The sequence below is a fragment of the Herpailurus yagouaroundi genome, unplaced genomic scaffold (assembly GCF_014898765.1).
Source record: "Herpailurus yagouaroundi ecotype Mexico unplaced genomic scaffold, PumYag 181, whole genome shotgun sequence".
In the NCBI taxonomy this organism is placed as follows: domain Eukaryota; kingdom Metazoa; phylum Chordata; class Mammalia; order Carnivora; family Felidae; genus Herpailurus; species Herpailurus yagouaroundi.
Genome location: NW_024412412.1, coordinates 32456808 through 32480807, shown reverse-complemented (window position 1 = coordinate 32480807; position 24000 = coordinate 32456808). Strand labels below are relative to the sequence as shown.

General features: G+C 46.1%; 1 protein-coding gene across 3 annotated transcripts in view; it reads left to right on the top strand.

The window, feature by feature from the left end:
- The window catches only part of DOCK5 (dedicator of cytokinesis 5), a 224963-nt gene that overhangs the window by 139054 nt on the left and 61909 nt on the right, over window positions 1-24000 (top strand). For all 3 annotated transcript variants that reach the window (XM_040490247.1, XM_040490248.1, XM_040490249.1), the window contains exons 19-28: window positions 1366-1463; window positions 2021-2110; window positions 4019-4119; window positions 6156-6290; window positions 9302-9413; window positions 10657-10727; window positions 11314-11420; window positions 13761-13897; window positions 18678-18773; window positions 22687-22785. In XM_040490247.1, the coding sequence (XP_040346181.1) occupies window positions 1366-1463; window positions 2021-2110; window positions 4019-4119; window positions 6156-6290; window positions 9302-9413; window positions 10657-10727; window positions 11314-11420; window positions 13761-13897; window positions 18678-18773; window positions 22687-22785 (1046 nt within the window). The remainder of the gene's footprint in view (window positions 1-1365; window positions 1464-2020; window positions 2111-4018; window positions 4120-6155; window positions 6291-9301; window positions 9414-10656; window positions 10728-11313; window positions 11421-13760; window positions 13898-18677; window positions 18774-22686; window positions 22786-24000) is intronic.

Sequence of the window (24000 nt, the reverse complement as noted above, 5' to 3'; positions counted from 1 at the left end):
CTATGGTTCCTGCCCTCAAGTGGCTTACATCTATGGGAAGAGCCAAAGAAGTACCAAGTGTGTCTTTATTATTGGTTATAAGTGTGTGTGTGTGTGTGTGTGTGTGTGTGCGCGCGCGCGCATATGCAGAAAGGAGCGCAAATAGCACAGAATGATTGGCTAAGTCTTCCCAGAGGGAATAAAGTTTGAGGTGGATCTTAAATGGTGGGGGCGGTGGAGTGACAGGAAGGCACAGGTGGGGCCTTACCACCTGCTGTGAGTGGTTTTGGGACTTGATTCTGTTGACATTGGGGAGTCTTTAGGCACTGGATTTTGGAGGTTTCCCAGGGACTAAACAATACACAAGCTAAGAAAACAAACACTCATGGAAGCACCTGGGTGGCTGAGTCGGTTGAGCATCCTACTCTTGATTTTCCCATCAGGTCCTGATCTCATGGTCATGGGATCGAGCCCTGAGTCAGGCTCCATGCTGAGCAGGGAGGCTGCTTGAGATTCTCTCTCCCTGTGCCCCTCTCCCCAGCTCACTCACTCTCTTTCTGTAATAAATAAAATGAAAAAAAGAATAAAAAAACACTCATGAAGGAGATTGGCTATTCTAATGAAGAGTATGTGTTTTCACCAACTTCTATATAATTATACAAGTCCATGGATTAAACAGAATGTATTGCTACTTAGGTAATGCTCTGTAAATTAGAAGAGTAACTTGATAAACTAAACAAAATGATAAAAGGGTAACAGCCCAGATGCCTGTTCTATTTCTGTCCCACTTTTGTTAACTCAACGTTAATTAAAGCTATAAATGGCTTAAAGATCCGTAATTCCGCACTTCAAGTCCAAATACACTTGAGGATTTCTGTCCCAGTCTTACCCGAAGGACTATGCAAGTCTGTTCCGCCTTCCTTTGAAATGCCAACCTATCTCATCTGTTCCTTTGAAGAACTCTGGGAAGGCAGTATGGTAGAGCAGCAAGGTCAAGGTTTTTTGGAATCAGATAAATCTATAATTAAATTCCATTTATAGTACTTCCCGAATCAAAGGTAGGGAGTTTACTTAAGAGTATTGTTTTTCAAGTTTTCATCTGTATGACTATGATGCCATTATTTCAGAAATGTGAATGCCATTCAGGAATTCAGTTTTATGTTCTTTCTATATTATTGGTTAATTTTTTTCTCTGATGAACGAAAGACTATAAGGTTTTTCTGATCTAGATAGGAGACAATAAAATTTTTGAAGAATACGTAAGGAATTAGTCACTATCAAGAGCAGTTATCTTTTCTAGAGAGTTCTGGAGTTGTATCCTGAAATAGCGTGGGTTGCTTCTTGTAATCAGTGTCTGATTTTATGGTTGGTGTTCGTTCTTCCCAGTTGACCTGTTGGGCTTGTTAAATTGGCGTTCGAACTCCCAGAACATTAAACACAACTTGAAGAAGTTAATGGAGGTGGATGGCAGTGAGATTGTTAAGGTATGTTCATGCTTGGAAACACAGTCACTGTATCCCTAGTTCAACATTTCACATTAAATCAGTGATTAGAAGTATGCGACTTGTGGGGCACCTGGGGGACACTTGATTTTGGCTTAGGTCATGATTCTAGGGTTGTGGGATCAAGTTCTACATCGGGCTCTGAGCTGACAGCTCGAAGCCTGCTTGGGACTCTCTGTCTCTCTCTTTCTCTCCCTCCCTCTGCTCTTCTCCCTCACGTGTATGCAGGCACTCTCTCCAGAAAAAAAAAAAAATATATATATATATATATTAATATAATATTAACATTGTTATTAATAATGTGTTGGTAATATATAATAATACTGTTATATATAATAGTATAGTATTTTATGTACTGATATACATATTTATACATATCATATGTATATATAAACTTGTTATCTACATCAGGAAGTAGAAGTGCCGATTTTTAAGAAATGCTATTTTTAAGCCTTTCCTATTGAAACCCAATTTTCCCTGAATTTCTGCAGTAGAGAACTGAACGTAAAGCATGACATAGCCTTTTTTTTTATCTTCAGTTTTTGCAAGATACGCTAGATGCACTTTTTAACATAATGATGGAAATGTCGGACAACGAAACCTACGACTTCCTTGTGTTTGATGCACTGGTAAGCAGTTTTATTCTTGCAACTGGGTGGTTTCCAGTATCTCACTATTATAAATGACTGCAACGAATATTCTCCTGCATAAATACTTGTATACATCTCTCTGATTGTTTCTTTAGCCTAAATTCCTAGAATTTAAATTAGAAACAGCTTACTTTAAAATTGCCAGGGCGCCTGGGTGGCTCAGTCGGTTGAGCGTCTGACTTCGGCTCAGGTCATGATCTCGCAGTTCGTGAGTTCGAGCCCCGCGTCGGGCTCTGTGCTGACAGCTCAGAGCCTGGAGCCTGCTTCAGATTCTGTGTCTCCCTCTCTCTCTGCCCCTTCCCCGCTCATGCTCTGTCTGTCTCTGTCTCTCAAAAATGAATAAAGTTAAAAAAAATTTTTTTTAATTGCCTAATTATAGGGGTGCCAGGATGGCTCGGTTGGTTGACTGTCTGATCCAGCTCAGGTCATGTTCTCACAGTTCATGAGTTTGAGCCCCGTATTGGGCTCTCTGCTGTCAGTGTGGAGCCTGCTTTAGATCCTCTATCTCCTCTCTCTCTTCCCCTCCCCTGCTCGATCTCTCTCTCAAAAACAAAGGCACCTTTGGGGTGCCTGGGTGGCTCAGTGAGTTAAGCCCTGATTTTTGACTCAGGTCACAGTCTTGTGGTTCATGGGTTCGAGCCCTGCATCGGGCTCTGTGCTGACAGCTCAGAACCTGGAGCCTGCTTCAGATTCTGTGTCTCCCTCTCTCTACCCCTCCCTCCCTCCGTCTCACTCTCTCTCTATCTGTCTCTCAAGAAATAAACATTAAAACAAATTTTTTTTTAATTACCTAATTATAAGCCAGGAGATACCAGGATGATCGTGGCCGTGTTGTGTGTTTGCACAAGGGAGACTGAATTCTTACATCAGAAATGAATTATCAGTCTCATTATGCACAACACATGGCACAGCAGACAATTAAATAGGCCACACCAAGTACTTAAACATACAGCGCATTCCAAACCCTGAGATCTAGACAATGAGAGTTGATGTTAAAATCTTGGAAGGGCGCAAATCGTACTGGAGTGGAGGAAGCAGTCCCATCCAAACCAAGCATTGTTTTCTCATTGTTGAGGTGAAAATTCTATGTAGATTTATACCTGGATGTTGCAGCAAAGGAATAATAGGTATTGCACCAGCTTGGAGAAATTGATAAGTTCCAGAAATGATCAGGGTGTTAAAGATGTAAGATCTTAAAGAGAATAAAAGCTACAGCGAAGTTCACACCTGGCCAGATTTATGGGAAAGAATGGTTGTGGGTTCTAGGGGACGAGGTCTAAGGTTCTCCTGGGACAGAGCAGCTGCCAGCGGTTATATGCAGGCATCCCCCGTGGTTTGCATTCTTCTGTGTTCGGTAGGTGCAGTGTGGTTATTTGTAGATTACACGCCTGATAGCGATAACGGTGACAGAAGAAGGAGAAATTGAGAGGCACCTCCGATGAAGTTCAGTTATTGAGGGCACTCGTGCTGCACTCAGGACAACTAGGTCATGGAATATTTCAGTAGCTGTATCCTTGGGTTAGAGTTTATTTTTCCCACAGGATTCCCCTTTCTGCATCTTCTGACTCTCCCATTTTTTTTCCCCCGACTCATGTTGCTTGCGCACTGGCCTTTCTTTAAGACAGTGAGCTCTCTGAGGCCAGGGACGCTGGCTCTTATTTAGGTTCCTCAGAGCATTTAGCTCAGTGCCTGACACGTGATCGTTTCTCTATTGACGTCAAATCAAAAGAAACTCCAAGACTTCACTTCAGCTTTGGAAGAGTAGAGTGGGAACGCTACAAAAACGGTCAAGAAAGAAAAGAAGGCACCAGGATGTTAACAACCAGCTTATTGACAGAATGCCTGGGGCCATACAGCGCTGCTATTCATATTTTTTGCCTTTGGCAGGTATTTATTATTTCACTGATTGGAGACATCAAGTTCCAGCATTTTAATCCTGTCCTTGAAACCTACATTTACAAGCACTTCAGTGCCACTTTGGCATACGTGTAAGTATTCAGGGGAAATACCTGACTATTCAGTTGGAACCACCTGGATTATTGGGTTTGCACTCTTAGGGCTGGGTTGTTAAGAAATGAGAGGGATATAAGCTAAGTAAATGTGCCCCTAAGTGCAGAACCTTGTTCTGAACTTGCAGGTGGAAAGAGGAAACCATCTAAGTATTCCAACCCTGGTAAAGGTATTAAATTCAGTCCCTGCCTTCTGGCAAGTTCCAGAAGAGATAAGGCCATGTTTCTTGAAGAATCCAGAACATACGTAGGTGAGGAGTTGAAGCCACTGGGAACACAGTCAAGAACAGAGATCATAAGAGTTGGGTGGCATTGGGTTTAGCATGAAACCCCAAGGGGATCAAACAGTGGATTAAGCAAGACTAAGTCTGGGAGAACTGAGGATGATGCCCTCACCCCTACATCACAAGTGCTTTGTAGATTTCATTACTTACAGGATATGAGAAGATACCATTTTTCTTTTATACAAAGGAAAATGGTGTCTGCCTTTCCCATAATGCAGCCTCCTTTCTGTCTGGTTTATGGGCTCTTGACTAAGGAAAGCAACTGCCATTCAGCTCACCATGGCATTGTATGTGGCCTTCACCCCCACCCCCTCACATTCCAGTTATCGTGCCAGGAGATGTGATAAAGAGTGACAGGCATGTCACTAAGATCATCAGAGATCTCTCTGACAGTGGCTTCTGCCAGGTCATGCCAACTACTGTTGCCGATCTATCGGTCTGACTGCTGACCTGATTCGCCAGGTCGGATCATAGATCCCTTATGTCCTTTCTGAGCTAAACAAGAAGGTTCTTGGTTTTATTGGCACGGAGGTCCAGAAATGTTATAAAACATAAATGACAGAAAAGAGGTGTTATGTGGCAAATTCACCAACCAGCACAACGGACATCGTGCCCACTGGATGGGGAAAAGCCCCAGATGGGCTCGTGATAGGTTTCTTTCCATCCGGTAGCCTCCCTTTCCAAGCGGGTAGTACCTGCAAGGGAGGAAATCCTACCGCTGGATCTTCATTACACAGAGCCAAATGCAGCACTCCTGGATGTAGTAATCTGGGTTTGATTTACAAGGCTTCGTCAGCTCTACATGTGTGCTGTGGATTTTTCCTAGTACTACAAAAACCCAGAGATTTACAGAGGGGCCAAAATATCCATGTCCTCAAACGTGGGAGTTAGAAAAAGACGTAAGAAAATGCCTCGCCTCGGACAAAGAGCAGTCTGACATCTGAGCATGGTTCTGTCTGTTGGGATGCTCAGAAACCATGGGTATTCTCATCAAACTGAGCCCGAGTCCGATTGAGCTTCTCCCTCAGTCACTGGAGTGTTGCTCTGGCCCCATTTTGGGGATCCCAAAGAGTTGAGGCACACTGGAGAGAATCAGACTTCTTGCAGGGTGACTACGTTAGGCAGATAGTCCTTTCCTTACAGGAATGACTGAAGATGTCTGTAGGGCACCCTGGAGATTAAAATACCTTCATGATTTCAAATGCCTTCACTTTCGTTTCTTGATCCTGTTAAAAAATCCTACAAAGCGAAAGAAACCATCCCCTTATTTCTTTTTTCCTTTTTTTTTTTAATTTTTTTTTTCAACGTTTATTTATTTTGGGGACAGAGAGAGACAGAGCATGAACGGGGGAGGGGCAGAGAGAGAGGGAGACACAGAATCGGAAACAGGCTCCAGGCTCTGAGCCATCAGCCCAGAGCCCGACGCGGGGCTCGAACTCCCGGACCGCGAGATCGTGACCTGGCTGAAGTCGGACGCTCAACCGACTGCGCCACCCAGGCTCCCCACCATCCCCTATTTCTATGCATAAGGGAAGCTCCAAACCCAGCAGCAGTGAGGAAACAAAGCTGCAGATGAATTTTATTTCCCTGCTCAGGGCCTTTTCTAGAAGAGATAATAGTAGCTGTGACCTCTGCTTCCACAGTATGCCAGGTTCCCTTCCTAGATAGCATCCCCCAAACCTGAGTACCACTTGGCCCCATTGACATCTTTTTCTTTCTCACCTTTTTAAGGAAACTCTCCAAGGTACTGAACTTCTATGTGGCTAATGCAGAGGACTCCAGCAAGACAGAATTGCTTTTTGCTGCTTTGAAAGCCCTAAAGTACTTGTTTAGGTTCATCATCCAATCGAGAGTACTCTACTTGAGGTAATGTAGCTGTAATAAGATGTGCATGCTGTCTATTGTCTCTTCATGGACTTGTCCTTAATTCTCACGCTCATGTTCAGCTCTGCGAGTCATCGTTGGCTCATGGAATTGCCAAATTTCAGAACTTCAAGGCTGAAGATGGAGGTAGACCCTGAAACCCCTAGAGAAGGCCTGCGCCAAGTCCTTCCGAGTCAGAATTTCTAGGGCAGTAATGACAACAGGACTTGGGGATGCGGGTGACTACAGTGTGCAGCTTGGTGAAAACCTTGGTTGGCGATGACAGCTCTAGGAAACAAGGTTCCTGTGGCAAGACTACCTTTAGCACAGTAAAGGACTTCGTGATGATACCGGGTGTACAAATCTAGGATCGTGAGCTCTTGGTGGTGGTGGATGGTGAACGATGGCAGGTGTCTGGGGGAGATGTTGCCTCAGGTGTGTGTTTCTTTACTGACGTCATGCTTAGCTAGGTGATGAAACTAAGCCACAGAGATAGGATAATTCACACCTTGAATTTCTAGAATAACAGCTCCGTCAAAAATAGCCAAGACGAAGAATGAGAAAATAACTTCTCTGGGAATGCCCACAGCCCCGTGCCATTTCTGCCTTTCAGTAATTGCAGGATTTCCAAACTGTTAAAATATATTGTTAAGACAGGTTTGGAAACTGGACAGATAGCATGCTAAAATGTTATTTGGAATAACACTGTAGGTAAGAGGGTTTCAAGTCTAGATTTGAGCATTTTTGTTGTTTTTAATATGATATGTTTAAAAAGTCATAAAACTAAAGGCAAACAATTACCATTTAAAAAGCTTGTGACATACTGTATAGATCAAAACATTTAATTAGCTTTACTAGTGAAAGGCTCTTATCAGGCAACAAAAGAATGATCAACACCCTTGAATAATAGAAAACAAAAACAGATAATTTACAAGAGGCAAATTCAAATAGTAAATTAAATTTCTTAAAAAATAGTCACAATATCAAAATGCTATCTATACGCACACACTATTCTTATCTATACAATTGATAAAGATTAAAAATCTTTATCCTTTGATGAAGTTGGACAAAAATCGGTCCTGCATTTTAATGCTGATAGGAATGTAAATTTATTAAGGGCAGAAATGTGGCACCATGAATGAAAAGCAAAAACAAAACAAAAACCACAAAAAGCAAAAGAAAATACCACGTTGGTTACTAATAGCCCATCTAAGAATTTATCTGATGGAAAGAAGTCCATCAGGTAGTGAACAAAGTTGAATGATAAAATATGTATATTCAGCCCTTTAAAAAAATGTTAATGAGGAAAGATAACGGTGTTCTTAAATAATAAAACTAAGGCATAAGACATAAGTGCAATATGATCCCATTTCAAAAATATAATAGGTTCGGAAACTGAAATTTTAATAGGAATAAAATTGTAGGTAAGAGGGTTTTAAGCAGGCTGTTTTTATTCTCTCTGCCTTTTTAAAGTTTCTGCAGTGGTTTTGTACATTTTTATACTTTTTAAAAACGCTTAATGACTTAAAAGTTCAGCTGGGTGAGAGACAGTTCCTCCTTCCCTAGCAGAAGAGAGCAGGGTTTACCCAAACCCTGGATTATACACAATCTCTTTAGTCTCCCTCTCTCTCTCATCAGACAGGCTTCCTTTATAGCTAGTTCCTTGTATTTTGCAATTATGTTGAATTTCCACAAATTCAGTTAGGGCCTGGAGTGTCCCACTGAGGGAGCATTCCCTTATAGGAACGTTTGTGTAGTGAACTCTGATGTCCAGCAACGAAAATCATCATAAAACCATAGAAAGAAAACCGTAATTTATGAAATTGAGAAGTTTTTTCCACTGATGATTCACTAGGGTGCCGCCCCTGACTGACAGTGTTGCAGCGCATCTAAACCATCCTTTTCAACATCATGTAGGAAGAGAACAGTGGAAAAGCCAAGATTAGTGTGGTCAAGTAACCCATGAAATTAACTAAGGGAGTTGCTGTGTTGAACTTAGTCCCTGAGCACCTGTTTATAGTTGTTCCCCTCCACCCCCCTGATTTTTTCTCATTAAGGAAGAACTTGATCTGAGAAAGCCTAGAAATCTACATTCTCTGGCTGCTTAGATCTGATAGACACATCAGTTTACTGGCCCTGTCCAGGAGCTGCAAAAGAAATGTCACCACACCCCCACCTCCCACCTCCCACCCTGTTTGCCCTCATCGGAGCTTACGTTCCTCTTCTGAGCTCACTTCCGGGCTGAAGTTTACCTCCACTGGGGAGACACCTGGGGAGAATTAAAACTGTAAATTGCCCACCGTAGGGCACTGAGAGCTCCCATCTTCATCCCTCGGTCTTGTATTAGCCCCCCTTTTTTTAAGTGCTGGCACATAGGGTGCCAAATGTTGCTCTGGGTGTTGGAGATCTAGCAGGGGATGAAACAAGGCTCCCGCTCTGACAGTGCTTGTGGGTTGTGCGGAAGCCAGGAAGGCAGAGCGAAGAAAGACAGCGAAAGATAAATTCGGATAGGTAAGGGCTGACAGGGGAGGGGCTGGTGAGATGATAACCTGGGAGGGAGGGAGGGAGGGAGATCTCTCCAGGGGTTGGTGTTTGGGTTGAGACTGAACCGGTGAACCGGGAGAGGCATGCAGGAGCGGGAACTGCTAAGGCCAGGGTCCTGTGGGGCCTGTGTGAGGAGTCAGGAGAGGCCAGTGTTGCTGGAGCAAGGGGAACTAAAATGGGAATGAAAATGGGGAGTGGCAGGCTAAGGACAAACGAGGAAGGGCCAGGTAAGCCGTGGTCGGGAGCTTGGATTTCCTCCCAAGTGGAATGGGAAACCGTCGAAGGGTTTCAGTCGGAGAAGCAGTAAAATCTGGCTTACGTTTCCAGGGATCCTCTCATCTCCTAGGTGGAAAGTGGATTATCACGGGGGGAGACGCATGGACCGCCAGCGTTGCTGAGGCAACAGATCTTTTTGAACATGTCTTTTTAAAGACGGAAAACCTGACTGCTTTTCTCTTTCCCTTGTTAAGATTTTATGGCCAAAGCGAAGATGGAGACGAATTCAATAATTCAATCCGCCAGTTGTTTTTCGCTTTCAATACGCTAATGGACAGGCCTCTGGAGGAAGCTGTCAAGATCAAGGTCAGTGTGGTGTAGCACGGGTGCCCCTTTCAGTGCCGTTGCTGAGGATGCTCGGTGACAACACAGACTGGGCCATGGTGGGGAGAGAAACAAAGTGAATCATAATTCGTGGAAAGCTAGTGAATTTTAGTATGACTAAGGAAAGCTGTTAAGGGAAAAGCCTGTGTGTTAACTTTTATGTACATTTGTGTTCTCAAATATATTCTCAAATGGCAGTTTGCCAAAGACAGACCATCCTTTTAGGGGCTCCTGGGTGGCTCAGTCGGTTAAGCGTCCAACTCTCAGTTTCGGCTCGGGTCATGATCCCATGGTTTCATGGGTTCGAGCCCCACGTCGGGTTCTGCACTGACAGTGCAGAGCCTGCTTGGGATTCTCTCTCTCCCTGTCTCTCTCTCTCTCCTCCCCACCTCCCCCCGCTCACACTGTCTCTGTCTCTGTCTCTCTCAAAATACATAAATAAAAAAAACTTAAAAAAAAAAAAGACAGACTATCCTTTTAGACGTCCTGTGAATGGCTTTTGTGGCCCCTGTGAATTCAGCCCGTGGATCCTGATGTTACAGGCAACAGGTTTTTATTCTAAGTTCCCCCATTCTTCCCAGAAGCCAAAAGTCACCATCATATTCATTGTTATCGATTGTTTGTTTATTTATTTATTTATTTTAACATTTTATTTTATTTTTGAGACAGAGAGAGACAGAGCATGAACAGGGGAGGGTCAGAGAGAGAGGGAGACACAGAATCTGAAACAGGCTTCAGGCTCTGAGCTGTCAGCACAGAGCCCAACGCGGGGCTCGAACTCCCGAACCGCGAGATCATGACCTGAGCCAAAGTCGGCCGCTCAACCGACTGAGCCACCCAGGCGCCCCTGTTATCGATTGTTTAATGTAAAATAGGCAATCTCTGAGGATTCAGATCTGAGCTTTATTATTTCTTCTTTGTTGTTTATGGCCACTTTGTGAGGGAGACGTCAAGATTTTAACTACCTCCTTAGATAGAAAAATGAGTTCCAAATGGTGCCTGTTGGTAATGAAGAAGAAAAAAAAAAGCCATGCCACCTGACTTTTAAGGAAAAAGATTTTAGGAGATCACATCTAACAACACTGAGCTCTCTTCTCCAGTGGAAGATCATCTGTTTCCAGTTCCCTATGTTGAGCCAAGCCTTTTCTTCCTGGGGTTAACTAGTACATCCTGTATTCATCCTGCTTGGCAACTGAATTTGCCTTTTGGTACCTTTTTCTTACAGGGAGCAGCTCTGAAGTACCTTCCCAGCATAATTAATGACGTCAAACTTGTGTTCGATCCTGTTGAGCTCAGGTAAATAGCAAAACACATTTGTTTGTGGACTTTACCAGAGAAGCAGCTCCCCGCTTGGCTGGGGCCTGGGCTGCTTACGCGTTCTCGTATTCTTCTGACCCCTTTTGGCGCTCCGTTGCTGTGGAAGATCTAAAAGGAGACACAAAGCCTGCCCCTGAGAGAGATTTGCACTTTCTCGGGGGGAATCAAGACGCGCAGACATGAAATTAACTACAGAAGAAAGCACATAATGATACGCTTCCAGCCCCATACCTAAGTATCCCGGCTAAGTCAGATGGTGAGCGACACCGGAGCGAAGTCAGCCGGAAAAGGATTGTGCAGAAGGAGTGTTAAGGCACGTCCGCAAGGCCAGGATAGATGTGACCGCCCTCTGACAGTTTACACGGAGGCAGCCCCGAGGCTGAGCGCTGTAGCCCTCACAGAATACAGTCTCGCCTTTACTTCCAAGGGACAGACTCTCAGGGTTTCTGGGAGAGATTTCCAGGTCAGACTCTCCATGCCCAAATCTCACAGTAGAGGGGAACCGTGTAATGATACCTTGAGCGTGACGGAGGGAAAATACCAACCTCTGGGGTTTCTTTTGCAGCATGCTCTTCTGCAAGTTCATTCAGAGCATTCCTGACAACCAGTTAGTTCGCCAGAAACTTAACTGCATGACCAAGATAGTGGAGAGCAATCTTTTTCGGCAGTCGGGTACGTCTTCACCAACAACTACTGCTTACCAAAACCCCAGGCTTGCTGCTGCTTCAGCCAAATTTTTTTTTTTTTTTTTCAATGTCAATGATGTCCTTGCCAGTAGAATTTTAGGACTTAGGGACCTCCGGAGAAACCGGTTTTAAGAAGACGAAGTCAGTTCAGTATTTCCAAGAGTATCTTAAAGAACAGAATCATGCGTTTTTAATTTAATTTTTTTTTTTTTTTTGAGACAGAGAGGGTGCACGCACGTGAGTGAGAGGCGGAGGGAGAGAGAGAGAGAGAAGCAGGGTTCAATCTCCCCCAAGGTGGGGCTGGAGCTCTCCCGAAGCAGGGCTCGAACTCAAGCCACGAGACTGTGACCTAATGCTTCATCCACTGAGGCACCCAGGCGCCCCCAGAATCATGCATTTTTTAAATGAGAACAATCCAGTATTTCATTAATTAGAGTGCTTTGTCCTAAAAATGGACCCCCCCCATAAAGTTGCAGGCAAGTAGAAAGATAGTCTTTTTAAACAAGTATGTCTTCTTCGACCTGTACTTACTGTGTATTCTGGAAAGCCAGGGGTCGGTAGTGCAGGGGTGTGCTGGGGCCATCTGTCCCAGCTCAGGAGAGCATATTAGGTGATCTCTCTCAACTCTGTGCTGTCATGTCACATGAGGAGCTGAAAATGGACCACGGTAGAAGTATTTATACCACAGAAATTGGCAAGCACTGTGAGTTACGGGTTTGGGGGTGGGGTGGGGTGCGGTGGGGAGGGCTGTTAGTTGGGGAGCCAGATCACCAGCATACGACTGGAAAGGCAGAGGGCACGGAGGAGAGAAAACTCTCACATGGATGAAATACTCTTCATTTGGTGAGTAGAGGGAAGGCAGTGCAGCCACCAAGTTTAAATCACTGTGCTCCTGTCCCAAAGCTGAGAGGAGGAAGAGGTCCAGTAGCTGGTCTTTCCCAAAACCCAAGACTTGCAAAACAGGGACAGCTGTGGGAAGTACTCCCAGGTCAGGGGCTCCCAGAGGGTGAGCCCATGTTGCATGTGTTGCCTGGAGGGTCTGAGGACCCGCAGAACTCCTCAGAAATAGGGAAAGGGGAGTGGGTTATCGGTGGAAGGCCTCCTGGCCTCACCCTGGGGCTAGTTATGTAACTTTGGCCACACGAAGAGCCTCCTGTGAGTCAGCATCCATCTCCATGGAAGGAAGATGCTATATCATATCAGCTATATCATATACCTATGATATATCATATCGGCTATATCATATAGCATACCATGCTATATCATATCAGCAGCCCCTTTTGGCTGTGACATTTCCCGACCCTGTGGATTTCTGCTTAGAGGTTCCAGCTGTCGCAAGGACACCGTTGGAAGTGTGTGCGAAGCTGGTGAATGCTCTTAAGTAGAAAATGTAATGTCATGAAACATCTTAACATGCCGCGCCGCCCGTGCCGCTAAGCGTGCAGAAAGGATAAATGAGATGTGAGAAGGATGGGGTGTTTTGCAAGCATGCGCCGCGTGGTTCTAGTTAGAGGAAGTAATCTCACTGTTAACAGTTATTTCCGTTTGTGGCCAGGATCTCTGGCCTCATCATAAAAATGTTTTATAGTAGTGAAGATCCCAGAAGAAAGACATCATAGAAAGATAAGCCCTTATTTTGTGAAGTGCATGCGCCAGCAAAAACATCCGAATGTCCTCAAAACACATTGAGAGGTACTAATCAAGCTCACTCAGTATTTATATGAATTTTAGAGCAGATTCTCTCCATTAGGTGGAAGCTTTCGAACATTAAGTATAACTTGCTTAAGTTTTTCATTTCATACGACTCCGCATTCAACGAGCAAGCTGGCATTTTTTTTATTGAAGCTAAAGAAATTGTTGAATACTTCAAACGTTTTCGCACAGGTACCCGTGACAGGTGTAATTTTCTTGGCTTTTAAAATCAAGTCACGGGACTTGCGGAGCCTGAGTGGCTCAGTCGCTTAGGCGTCCCGGCTCTTGATTTCGGCCCAGGTCATGATCTCACGGTTGTGGGATGGAGTCCTGCGCCAGGCTCTGTGCCGAACGCGGAGCCTGCCTGGGATTCTCTCTCTCCCCCTCTCTCCCTGCCCCTCCCCCTCCTCAGAGCAAATAAAAAATAAAAAACATCAACAAATAAAAATCAAGTTACGGGACTGAAGTTTCATGCTGCTGCCTGCAGGGATCAAACCCCCACTGGGCGGAGCCAAGAGGTCTGGCTGCGGCTGTAGTGGGGGGAGGGGGCGGGGTCAGGGAGTTGCAGGCAAGAAGCTGGGCAGTTCAGGGGGTGCCGCCGCAGCCCGTGAGCCGCGTGCATCTTCCCTCCCAGAGTGCAGAGATGTCCTGCTGCCACTGCTGATCGACCAGCTCAGCGGCCAGTTAGATGACAACTCCAGCAAGCCCGACCATGAGGCCAGCTCGCAGCTTCTGAGCAACATCCTGGAAGTGCTGGACAGGAAGGATGTGGTGAGTTGAATCGTCACTGTCACCCGATGCATACCACAGCACAGGCTCGTCCCTTCCCTAGGGCAAGAAGGACTTCACGGCCTTCCCTATCTGAGGGCCCCACCCAGGGGGCGTAGAAGCCTGGCTACTGGGGCAGGCTGCGGCTGGTTTGGGGGTGATCGGAGAGGCTGCTGCTTGCTAGAGCCTTCTCCGTACACCGAGGTCCAGGAGAGTCCGCTTACTGCTCGCGCCAGCAGCCACTGCTTCTCCAGGCTTGTCGCCGGTGGAGATCCCCGAGGGGACTTCGAAGAACCGGACCCCTGTTCAGATGTTTTAAGCAGAAACCTCGGCCCTCCAGGAGTATTGTAGACATTCCTGAGCTTCTGAGCCATTCTCAGTTTTATGTCCTCACACTGATCCTTCCTTTTTGGGGCCTAGCGGCCACAGTGTGCTTTCTTTTCTCGCATCTCCTCTGTGACCTAGGCATCCCTACTCCCCGAAACCCTGGGGCTGCATCTGCCTGGATTTACCATGTTCTAGAGATAGCACAGCCCATAGCCCAGCCGTGGCCTCCTCTAAGAGGCCGCAGAAGTTAGCAGTGTGTTCAGTTGAGCACAAACCTTACTCACCACCACCCCCCCGCGATGGCTACGTGGCGCCAGTGTTCCTATAGAGCAGGGAAAACGCTCTTGGCTTTGCCGAAGCCCGTCCTCTTACCAATGTCTTTAGGTTCGGTTCTGCTAAAGGAATTGAAGAACTCTCTGTCCCTTTTCCCATGGCTGAATTCTTAGCTCGCCTTTCAGAGTCAACCCCAGGATGGCCACGGGCACGCCTGCATTTCTGCTAAATTCACGCCTCAGCCACAGGGGTCCCGGAGGACGCCCTTGCCTTCTCTACCTAACCCCACCCTCAACCCACCTCGCTGTTTGTACTATTTATCTGATACTAATTATAGGTCACTCTCCTCCTCCTTTGTTCTTAAATGTGTTTCTAGAAACCACATAAAACACAATAGGTTTCCCCAAGGAATTTTGTGATTGGGTATTGGATTCCTAACCAGGGATTTTACAACACATAAATAATGTGACCAACTGTATCATGATAATAATATTTTCAAAAAGTAACTTTTATGACTCAGTCATCAAAATACTAAAAGGAAGCCCAAAGCTGTAGTTGGCAACAGTGAGTGTACTAGGGGCTTTGGTTTAGGCAGAGCTCCGGTGTTCCAGAAGTGTATCTATATGATCCAGAGTTGATTGGAAACATGGGAATCAGGCTGCTTCTTTTCTGGTTTCTTTTCTGGTTTCAGCGTCAGCACGTGTAGTTCCCTCCCTCCCTTCCTTCCTTCCTTCCTTCCTTCCTTCCTTCCTTCCTTCCTTCCTTCCTTCCTTCCTATGTTTATTTGTGTGTGTGAGAGAGAGAGACAGAGTACGAGCCGGGGAGGGGCAGAGAAAGAGGGGGAGACAGAATCCGAAGCAGGCTCCAAGTTCTGAGCTGTCAGCACAGAACCCAATGCAGGGCTTAAACTCATGAACTGTGAGATCATGACCTGAGCTGAAGTCTGGCTGACACTTAACCAACTGAACCACCCAGGTGCCCCGCACGTGTAGCTCTTTATCTTTAGGCAAATCTGCAGGCACATCAATTTCCTGTCCCATAACATGTAGGGATGGTTCCAGATGACCTCTTAGACCTCTTGATCTCTTCCACTTCTAACCCAGTTTTTTTTGTTTGTTTGTTTTTGTTGTTTGGGGGTTTTTTGTTTGTTTTTTAGAGTTTATTTATTTACTTTGGGAGAGAGAGAGAGAAAGAGCGCGCAGGCGGGAGAGGGGCAGAAGGAGAGGGAGAGAGAGAATCTCAAGCAGGCTCCACACTCTGTTTGCGGGGCTCAATCCCCTTCAGATCATGACCTGAGCTGAAATCAAGAGTCGGTTGCTTAACCAAGTGAGCGACCCAGGTACCCCTTGTTTTGTTTTTTTATTTTTTTTTTTAATTTTTTTTTTTCAACGTTTATTTATTTTTGGGACAGAGAGAGACAGAGCATGAACGGGGGAGGGGCAGAGAGAGAGGGAGACACAGAATCGGAAACAGGCTCCAGGCTCCGAGCCATCAGCCCAGAGCCTGACGCGGGGCTCGAACTCCCGGACCGCGAGATCGTGACCTGGCTGAAGTCGGACGCTTAACCGACTGCGCCACCCAGGCGCCCCTGTTTTTTTAATATGGTATCTTTACCTACCTTCTTATCATGTAGAAGGACTCTTTGGAAATGACTTGAATATATTTACATCTTGTGCTGATTTAATTGACTTGAAAAAAAAATTTTTTTTTTTTTTTTTTGGTCTTCCTGATGAGGTTCCCTGTAATGAGGAAAAGCGTTCACAATTATTGATCTTAGAGCTCTGTTAAAGTAGTAAATTCAATCGTTTTTTTTTGTTTTTTTTTTTTTTTTGGTGATGATGTTATGGTTTTATCCCCCACCATCGTTTATACACGTTGGTACATAAATTTACAAACGTGTACACACTAACTGTATCTGTCTTCCCATACCTTCTCGTCTCCTCAGTTAATTCCAGGCTCTAATTACTGACATGTATTCCTCTGCCTTTTTTTTTTTTTTTTTAAGTCATCCAGGATTCCTCTTGTCCCGAAGCTAGATCTGCAAACTGTCCATATGCTTCAAAGTCCGGCTGTAGTAACACCCCAGGCGGTTTTCCCGGGGCAGCCCTGCCCAGAGTCCCCCACTCCGCTACATCCCTTCATGTCCTCCTTACATCTTGTGTAAAGCCCTGCAGTTGTGATTCAGGTCACAGGCACGTCTTAAACAGCTCCCATGCTCCGGGCACTGTGACGGATGTAAGTAAGCGCGCAGCAGTGAACGAGAGAAGCGAGTAGCCGGCCTCGCGGAGCTGACCTTCTCCGTGTTTGTTTGTTTGTGTTATTTTACAAGGATTCCATGCGATCGGCAGTTGAGCAGAGCGGACCTTCTACGAGGATCCGTCCGTTTTGCTCATTTATCTTTAAGCCCCAGCTCTCCTGGTCAGAGAACGTCCGATTCCTTTTCCGACCTCCACCCGCGGCTGGCACGGGACTCAACACACCGAGCTGGGTCTGCGGTGTGGTGTCGTTACATAAATAGAGGAGAAAGCGGTTTCAAGAGAGAGGGAGGTTTTCCGGATCGTTTTCATTCAAAGAAATGGGAAGCAAGTGAATATATAATACAAACAAAGAAGCAGAGAAGGGAGGTGTGAAAGGGACGCTAGGAATACTTGGTATTCTAATAAAACTATCTATCGCAGTGATTTGGCTATTTGAAGCAATAGCCGGGAGTTTCAGAATGTCTATCACGAGGATAAAGGCTCTGTAAAGACAAGCTGAATATTGCTAAGGTAGAGCGAATGAGTAGAACATCAAATCACAAAAAAAAGAAGAAAGGAAAAGTAAGAACACGTGTCTGCGAGGTGCTGTTTGCTGTGCCCACCAGCCCACCTAATGCCTGTAAGGGATCTGTTCTTTTTTTTCTTCCGTGCGGGAACACGGGAAGTTCAGCAAAGGTAAATGATTGCCCAGAGTCACACGTGACAGAATCAAAGTATTGAGTCCCTGGGTGGGTCCACTCCTTCTGCCAAAACACCACAGACGGGGGCTCGACCAACAGACATTTATTTCTCATGGTTCTGGAGATGGCAAGTCCAAGGTCAGGGGGCCGGCGCGGTAGGGTTCCTGGGGAGGGCGCCCCCTCCTGGCGTGAAAACAGCTCCTTGCTCTCTGTCCTCACACGGCCTTTCCTCAGTGTGTGTGTGGACAGAGAAAAAACAATCTGTCTGGTGTCTCTCCTTACAAGATCAGGGCCATGCCTTCCAGTTATACTTGCCTCCCCAAAGCCCATGTCTACGTACCATCACATGAGGGTTTAGAGCACCAGCATATGACTTTTGTGGGTTAAATTATAAAAAAAAAAAAAAAAATTTTTTTTTTAAGTAATCTCTGTGCCCAACATGAGGCTTGAACTCATGACCCTGAGATCAAGAGTCACATGCTCTACTGACTGAGCCGGCCAGGCACCCCCAGGATATGGCTTTTTTGTTTTGTTTCGTTTTAATAAAGTATTTGTTTATTTGGGGGGGAGAGAAAGGACAGAGAGAGGAAGAGAGAGAATCCCCAGCAGCCTCCGCACTGTCAGCGCAGAGCCTGATGCAGGGCTTGAACTCACAAACTGTAGATCACGACCTGAGCCAAAATCGAGAGTCAGACACTTAATCAACTGAGCCAGCCAGACGCCCCAACCCTAGCGTATGACTTCTGAACACAAACATTCAGTCAATAGCAGTCTCCTTGACTTGAATTTCTTAGTGTTTTTCCTCCTACACAGAAGGTGGCAAGAACTTTGAATTTTTGCCTTTTACTTCCCATGCATGTGCCTCGTTGTCCTGGGCTACTCGATGTGCTCAGTGTCAGGACTGAGAACTCATGCCAGGGGCTTTCCTCCCAGAACTACGTGGAGTTGGTAGCCCCCTTGATCTTAGAGTGCGCGGACGATCTGGGCTGTTAGGAGGGGCGTCCTTCCCCTGCCTCCCGAGGCTCATCTTTGAAATGTGACACCCAGTCATTTTCAACGGATTCCTGAGTAGCAGTGTCCTTATCATTCTGTGAGATTCTTTTTCCCTTTTCGAGCAAGAGATTACTTTGCAGGGAAGAGCCGGAATGAGATTTAAAGAGAAAACTCAATTGTCCAAGCTTCTTTGCGGGAGAAGTGAAGCTGAGTCGGAAGAAGTTGGTGTCGATTCCCGTGTTTCCCCCTCAGGGTCCCACGGCGATGCACGTCCAGCTGATCATGGAACGGCTGCTGAGAAGGATCAACAGGACCGTGATCGGGATGAGCCGCCAGTCTCCGCAGATCGTGAGTGTCGCTATAGGGGACCCACCACCGCTGCCGCTTCTCAGTGTCCCACCTGCCCTTTGGGGGTCTTCCGGACCGGTGTCTTGGGGCCGGATTCCCACAGACCCCTCTCACGGGTCACAGGCTGTGCCTGCATGCCGTGTGCCCTGAGGAAACTGGGGGGGGGGGGGGGGGGGCGAGAACCCCACAGCCCTCCCCGTCGGGTGACCTTGTTTCTAACCGCCAGCGGATCTTGATTGCAACACTGATTTTTCTCTTGAGGGAAAATGATCCAGCAGGGGTGGGGGAGAAGGGAGGGTAATGGGGGGAGCATTGTTGGCGACCTTGTAAACCTGACAGTGCAGGTCCGTTCTAGAGGAACGATGCTCATATCAGCGATGAGACAGAGCCTGTTGCAATACGTTCCAGCAGATACCGAATCAGTGAGCACCCTGGGTAGGCAAACTCAGCCCCCATTTGAGCTCATACTCTTTGAATATTTGTTCGATATTTCATTTAAGGAAAACCTAAACCTTGGTGAGCAGGCGATGAAGGGTGTTGGTGGCTGCGTTCAGTGCTTCCTCTGTTATCGCAAGTAGTTGTGTTCTAATTCTCAGTATGTGATGTGCACACACCGTCTGGATCGGACCCTTATTGGAGTGATAATAGTAACACTATTTAGTACTTCCCGCTGTAGTGATAATCAATAGAAGTGGCCATTAGCTGTTTTTTTTTTTTTCAAGTTTTTAACATTTATTTATTTTTGAGAGACCGAGTGAGTGGGGGAGGGGCAGAGAGAGAGAGGGAGGCACAGAATCCGAAGCAGGCTCCAGGTTCCGAGCTGTCAGCACAGAGCCGAACACGGGGCTCGAACTCACGACCAGTGAGATCACAACCTGAGCTGACGCTTCACCGACGGAGCCACCCAGGTGCCACTTCAGCTAGTTTTTTTGTTGTTGTTTTTTTTGTTTTTTGTTTTTTTTTTTTACCTGCCAGAAATTATTTTAAGCACTTTACGTGTCACTGAAAGCTCACACACCTCCTACAGGGTGGTTCTATCATTAGCTCCATTTTTCAAATCAGGAAGCATTGCAGAGAGAGCTTAAGAAACCTGCCTGAGGAGCTCCTGGGTGGCCAATTGGTTGAATGTCCAACCCTTGATATATAGGTTCAGGTCATGATCTCTTGGTTTCATGAGTTTGAGCCCTGGGTTCTTCACTGGCAGTGCGGACACTGCTGGGAATCTCTCTCTCTCCCCCTCACTCTCTGCCCCTCCCCCGCTTGCCCTGTCTCTGTCTCTCTCAAAATCAATAAATAAACTTAAAAAACGTGTAAGATTTTCCTGAGAAGGGAAAATTTGAACAAAGACTTGGAGAAGGGGGGGGGGGGGGGGGGCAGTGTGAAGGTGTGGGGAGGGGCCTTCAGGCAGAAGCAGTGGCCAAGGCAGAAACCTTAAGATGTCCCTTGTAAGCCTCAGCTTTGGCGACAGAGCTGGTCCAAATAGGGATACAGAGACGTGCCTGCTAAGATTAAGACTCAAGGCGATCCGAAACAGGATCCAGGTCTTGTACTGAGGTATTAATTGGTAATTAATTGTTCTTGCCACGCCATTGCTGCCACATATGTGAAGAACATATAAAGAAAGGCAGTTTGATAACTGTGTTGTTCATCTCTTCCGCTCTTGCTATTTCTAGGAAACCCGGGAAGCTTCACAAAGTTTTAACAGAAGTCACAAACAACTTATTAAACTAACCGGTTTCAGAATAAACAGATAATATTCAGCCGCCTTTCTTATAACAGCGGTACCTATTGAGGGATTATAAAGGAAGAATCTCATCTAATTTAGTCGCAAAAATATGAGAGTGAAAATAAAGCCAGATGGGGCGCCTGGCTGGCTCAGTCAGAAGAGTATACAACTCTGCATCTCGGGGCCATGAGTTTGAGCCCCACGTCATATGAATAAATAAGTAAAAACTTTTTAAAAAGTAAATAAATACAAGACACACATAAATGAAGAGCCACATAGAAGTAAGAGTGGAGGGGACTGTGCTGTCAGATTTGAAAACATAATGCTACAATAAAAATAGTGTTGGACTCATGGAATAGAGTACATACATCAACAGAACAAAACTGAGAGCATTTAAAAGGAGACTTTAGATTATATGACAATTCTATTATTTCTTAATAAGGAAAGTGGAGATTTTTTTTTTGACCATGAATTCAAAGTTTTTTATTTTTTTTTAATTTTTTAAATTATGTATTTATTTATTTTCTCAATATATGAAATTTATTGTCAAATCGGTTTCCATACAACACCCAGGGCTCATCCCAAAAGGTGCCCTCCTCAATACCCATCACCCACCCTCCCCTCCGTCCCACCCCCCATCAACCCTCAGTTCTCAGTTTTTAAGAGTCTCTTATGCTTCGGCTCTCTCCCACTCTAATCTCTTTTTTTTTTTTTTCCTTCCCCTCCCCCATGGGTTTCTGTTATGTTTCTCAGGATCCACATAAGAGTGAAACCATATGGTATCTGTCTTTCTCAGTATAGCTTATTTCACTTAGCATCACACTCTCCTGTTCCATCCACGTTGCTGCAAAGGGCCATATTTCATTCTTTCTCATTGCCACGTAGTACTCCATTGTGTATATAAACCACAATTTCTTTACCCATTCATCAGTTGATGGACATTTAGGCTCTTTCCATAATTTGGCTATTGTTGAGAGTGCTGCTATAAACATTGGGGTACAAGTGCCCCTATACATCAGCACTCCTGTATCCCTTGGGTAAATGCCTAGCAGTGCTATTGCTGGGTCATAGGGTAGATCTATTTTTAATTTTTTTGAGGAACCTCCACACTGTTTTCCAGAGTGGCTGCACCAATTTGCATTCCCACCAACAGTGCAAGAGGGTTCCCGTTTCTAGGAAAGTGGAGATTTTTAATAAATGTTACTTGGAAAATCTGTGAACAACGTGGAAAAAAATTTGCCTTTATTTCATGCTATAACCAAAAAAAAAAATCAACATCAGACGGAATGAAAGGTCAGTGTAAAAAAAAGTAAGCACTAAAGCAGCTAGAAGAAAACATAAATTAGTCTATACTTTAAAAAATTATAGTATGGGGCACCCGGGTGGCTCAGTCGGTTGAGTCTCCGACTTCGGCTCAAGTCATGATCTCACGGCTGGTGAGTTCGAGCCCCGCGTCGGGCCCTGTGCCGACAGCTCAGGCCTGGAGCCTGCTTCGGAGTCTGTGTCTCCCTCTCTCTCTCTGCCCCTCCCCCACTAGTGCTCTGTCTCTCTCTGTCCTTCAAAAATAAACAAATGTTAAAAAAAAAATTAAATATACATATAAATTGACAAAAATACTAAGCTATTCAGTCCCTTTCTCCCCAGCACGTCCATAATCACACGTGCGTAACATGCCAGAGGTAACTGAAAGATTCTGGAGCTGGAGAGACAGGGAGCATTCATTTCCCTCTCTGCTCATCCACTCTCAGTTTTACGATCTCTTTTTCCTCCTTGCATCCCTCCACAGTCAGATTTGTGCCATTTCACACATTTCTGAATGGACTACAACTCTTCTCTGTCTCAAAAAGCAACCCAGGCTCCCCAGGTTGTTTGTATTGTAACTCGTCGTCTAGCTGAGACCTTTAGAGCCAGTGTCCATCGACCTGCGGGTCTCTCTACAAGCCGTACTAGTAAAGGGATGAGTAAAGCCCTCCACGTTCCTTAACTGAAACCTGGAAGGAGATCATTGTCAGCAGCAACAGCAAAGCGTGTGCCTCGTAGACCGTCAGGGCGCAGAATGTGGCCAGCGTGGGAGGGTCCCTGTTTTCCGGTAACTGGGTGGCGAAAACCAAAGTACGTGCGCACGGGTCTTGTTTTGCCAGTCGGTGGCCTAAGGCTTCTGGATTTGTGTTTCTTCTCTCCTTCCAGGGGGGTTTTGTGGCCTGTATGATTGCGATTCTGCAGCAAATGGACGACAGCCACTATAGCCACTATATCAGCACTTTCAAAACCAGACAAGACATCATTGTAAGTTGTCTTCCTCGGGGCCTGGTAACTTTAAGACTTCTTATATTCGGCGCACGCACACCCGGACGATAACCCACACTGAGCGTGTGATTCCCTTCCCACCTACCTCCAGTGCTGCATGTCTGTCCACAGTGATGGAAAGGAACAGAAAGGAAAGGGTGGATTCTCACTTTCTGTCTGTGATAGGTTCTGGAGACTACAAAACATGTCCCAGGAAGCCCTCACTCAGCCTCCCAAGTCTCTTGGATTTGGAGAGAACCCTTATCTAGAAACACGTAAAAGATCCTTTTTGCTCTCAGAAGAGAGGAGTACCTCATCTTCAGGGACAGCGGTCGCGCCCTGGGAAGGATTCTAGGAGGCAAAGACGTGCACAGCACTGTGTCTGGGATGGGCCTGCTGCCCTTGTTTCCAGTACTTGCTGGAAAGGGAGACAAGAAGAGGGAATACTTGCCCCTTAGAATGTCCACAAGGTATCCTAAGCTGAAAACATTCCATTCTCTTTGGTTTTCAGCGAGAAAACCGTTCTCGCGATGACTGTTTCGCAGGCCGCCGAAGGTGGCTGCTTCCCCAGGATCCTTCCCTGGAGGCAATCGTTAGTGGCCGTTCAAACATCCCTGAACGTGTCGCCTTGATCTTGTAAAGCGGTGGGCTGGACACGGCGGGGTCAGTAACCCAGTGTCCCTTTGCCCACGTCCTTGCGGCGGCCAGTCTCTCACGATCAGTGCTGTAGTCTAGGCTCTACATTGTCTACTCTCTGTCTCTGTTATACTCGTAGTATGTGGTCCGTGCACCCAACGATATCTAGCTCATTCTCGGCCAATCGACTTCCTTCCTGTGAGGCCCGCACGATGGAAAACCACACAAGGAACTGCACAGAAAGTGCGGTGCAGTCGCAGGAGTAGTAGATTCAGGGATAAACTATGTCACTTAATCGGGAGGCTTCCATGAGCCTCCTCTTAGGCCATACTCTGCCAGGCAGCCCATAGCGTACAGGGGCCCATAGCGTTAGGCAGGTGTGGCTGCAGAGACCAAGTGCGAGGGAGTTAGGATGAGAGGAGGGCAGGGGAACGATGCAGGCAGATGGTGTAGTGGGTTTAAGAACACAGGCTTTGGGGCGCCTGGGTGGCGCAGTCGGTTAAGCGTCCGACTTCAGCCAGGTCACGATCTCGCGGTCCGTGAGTTCGAGCCCCGCGTCGGGCTCTGGGCTGATGGCTC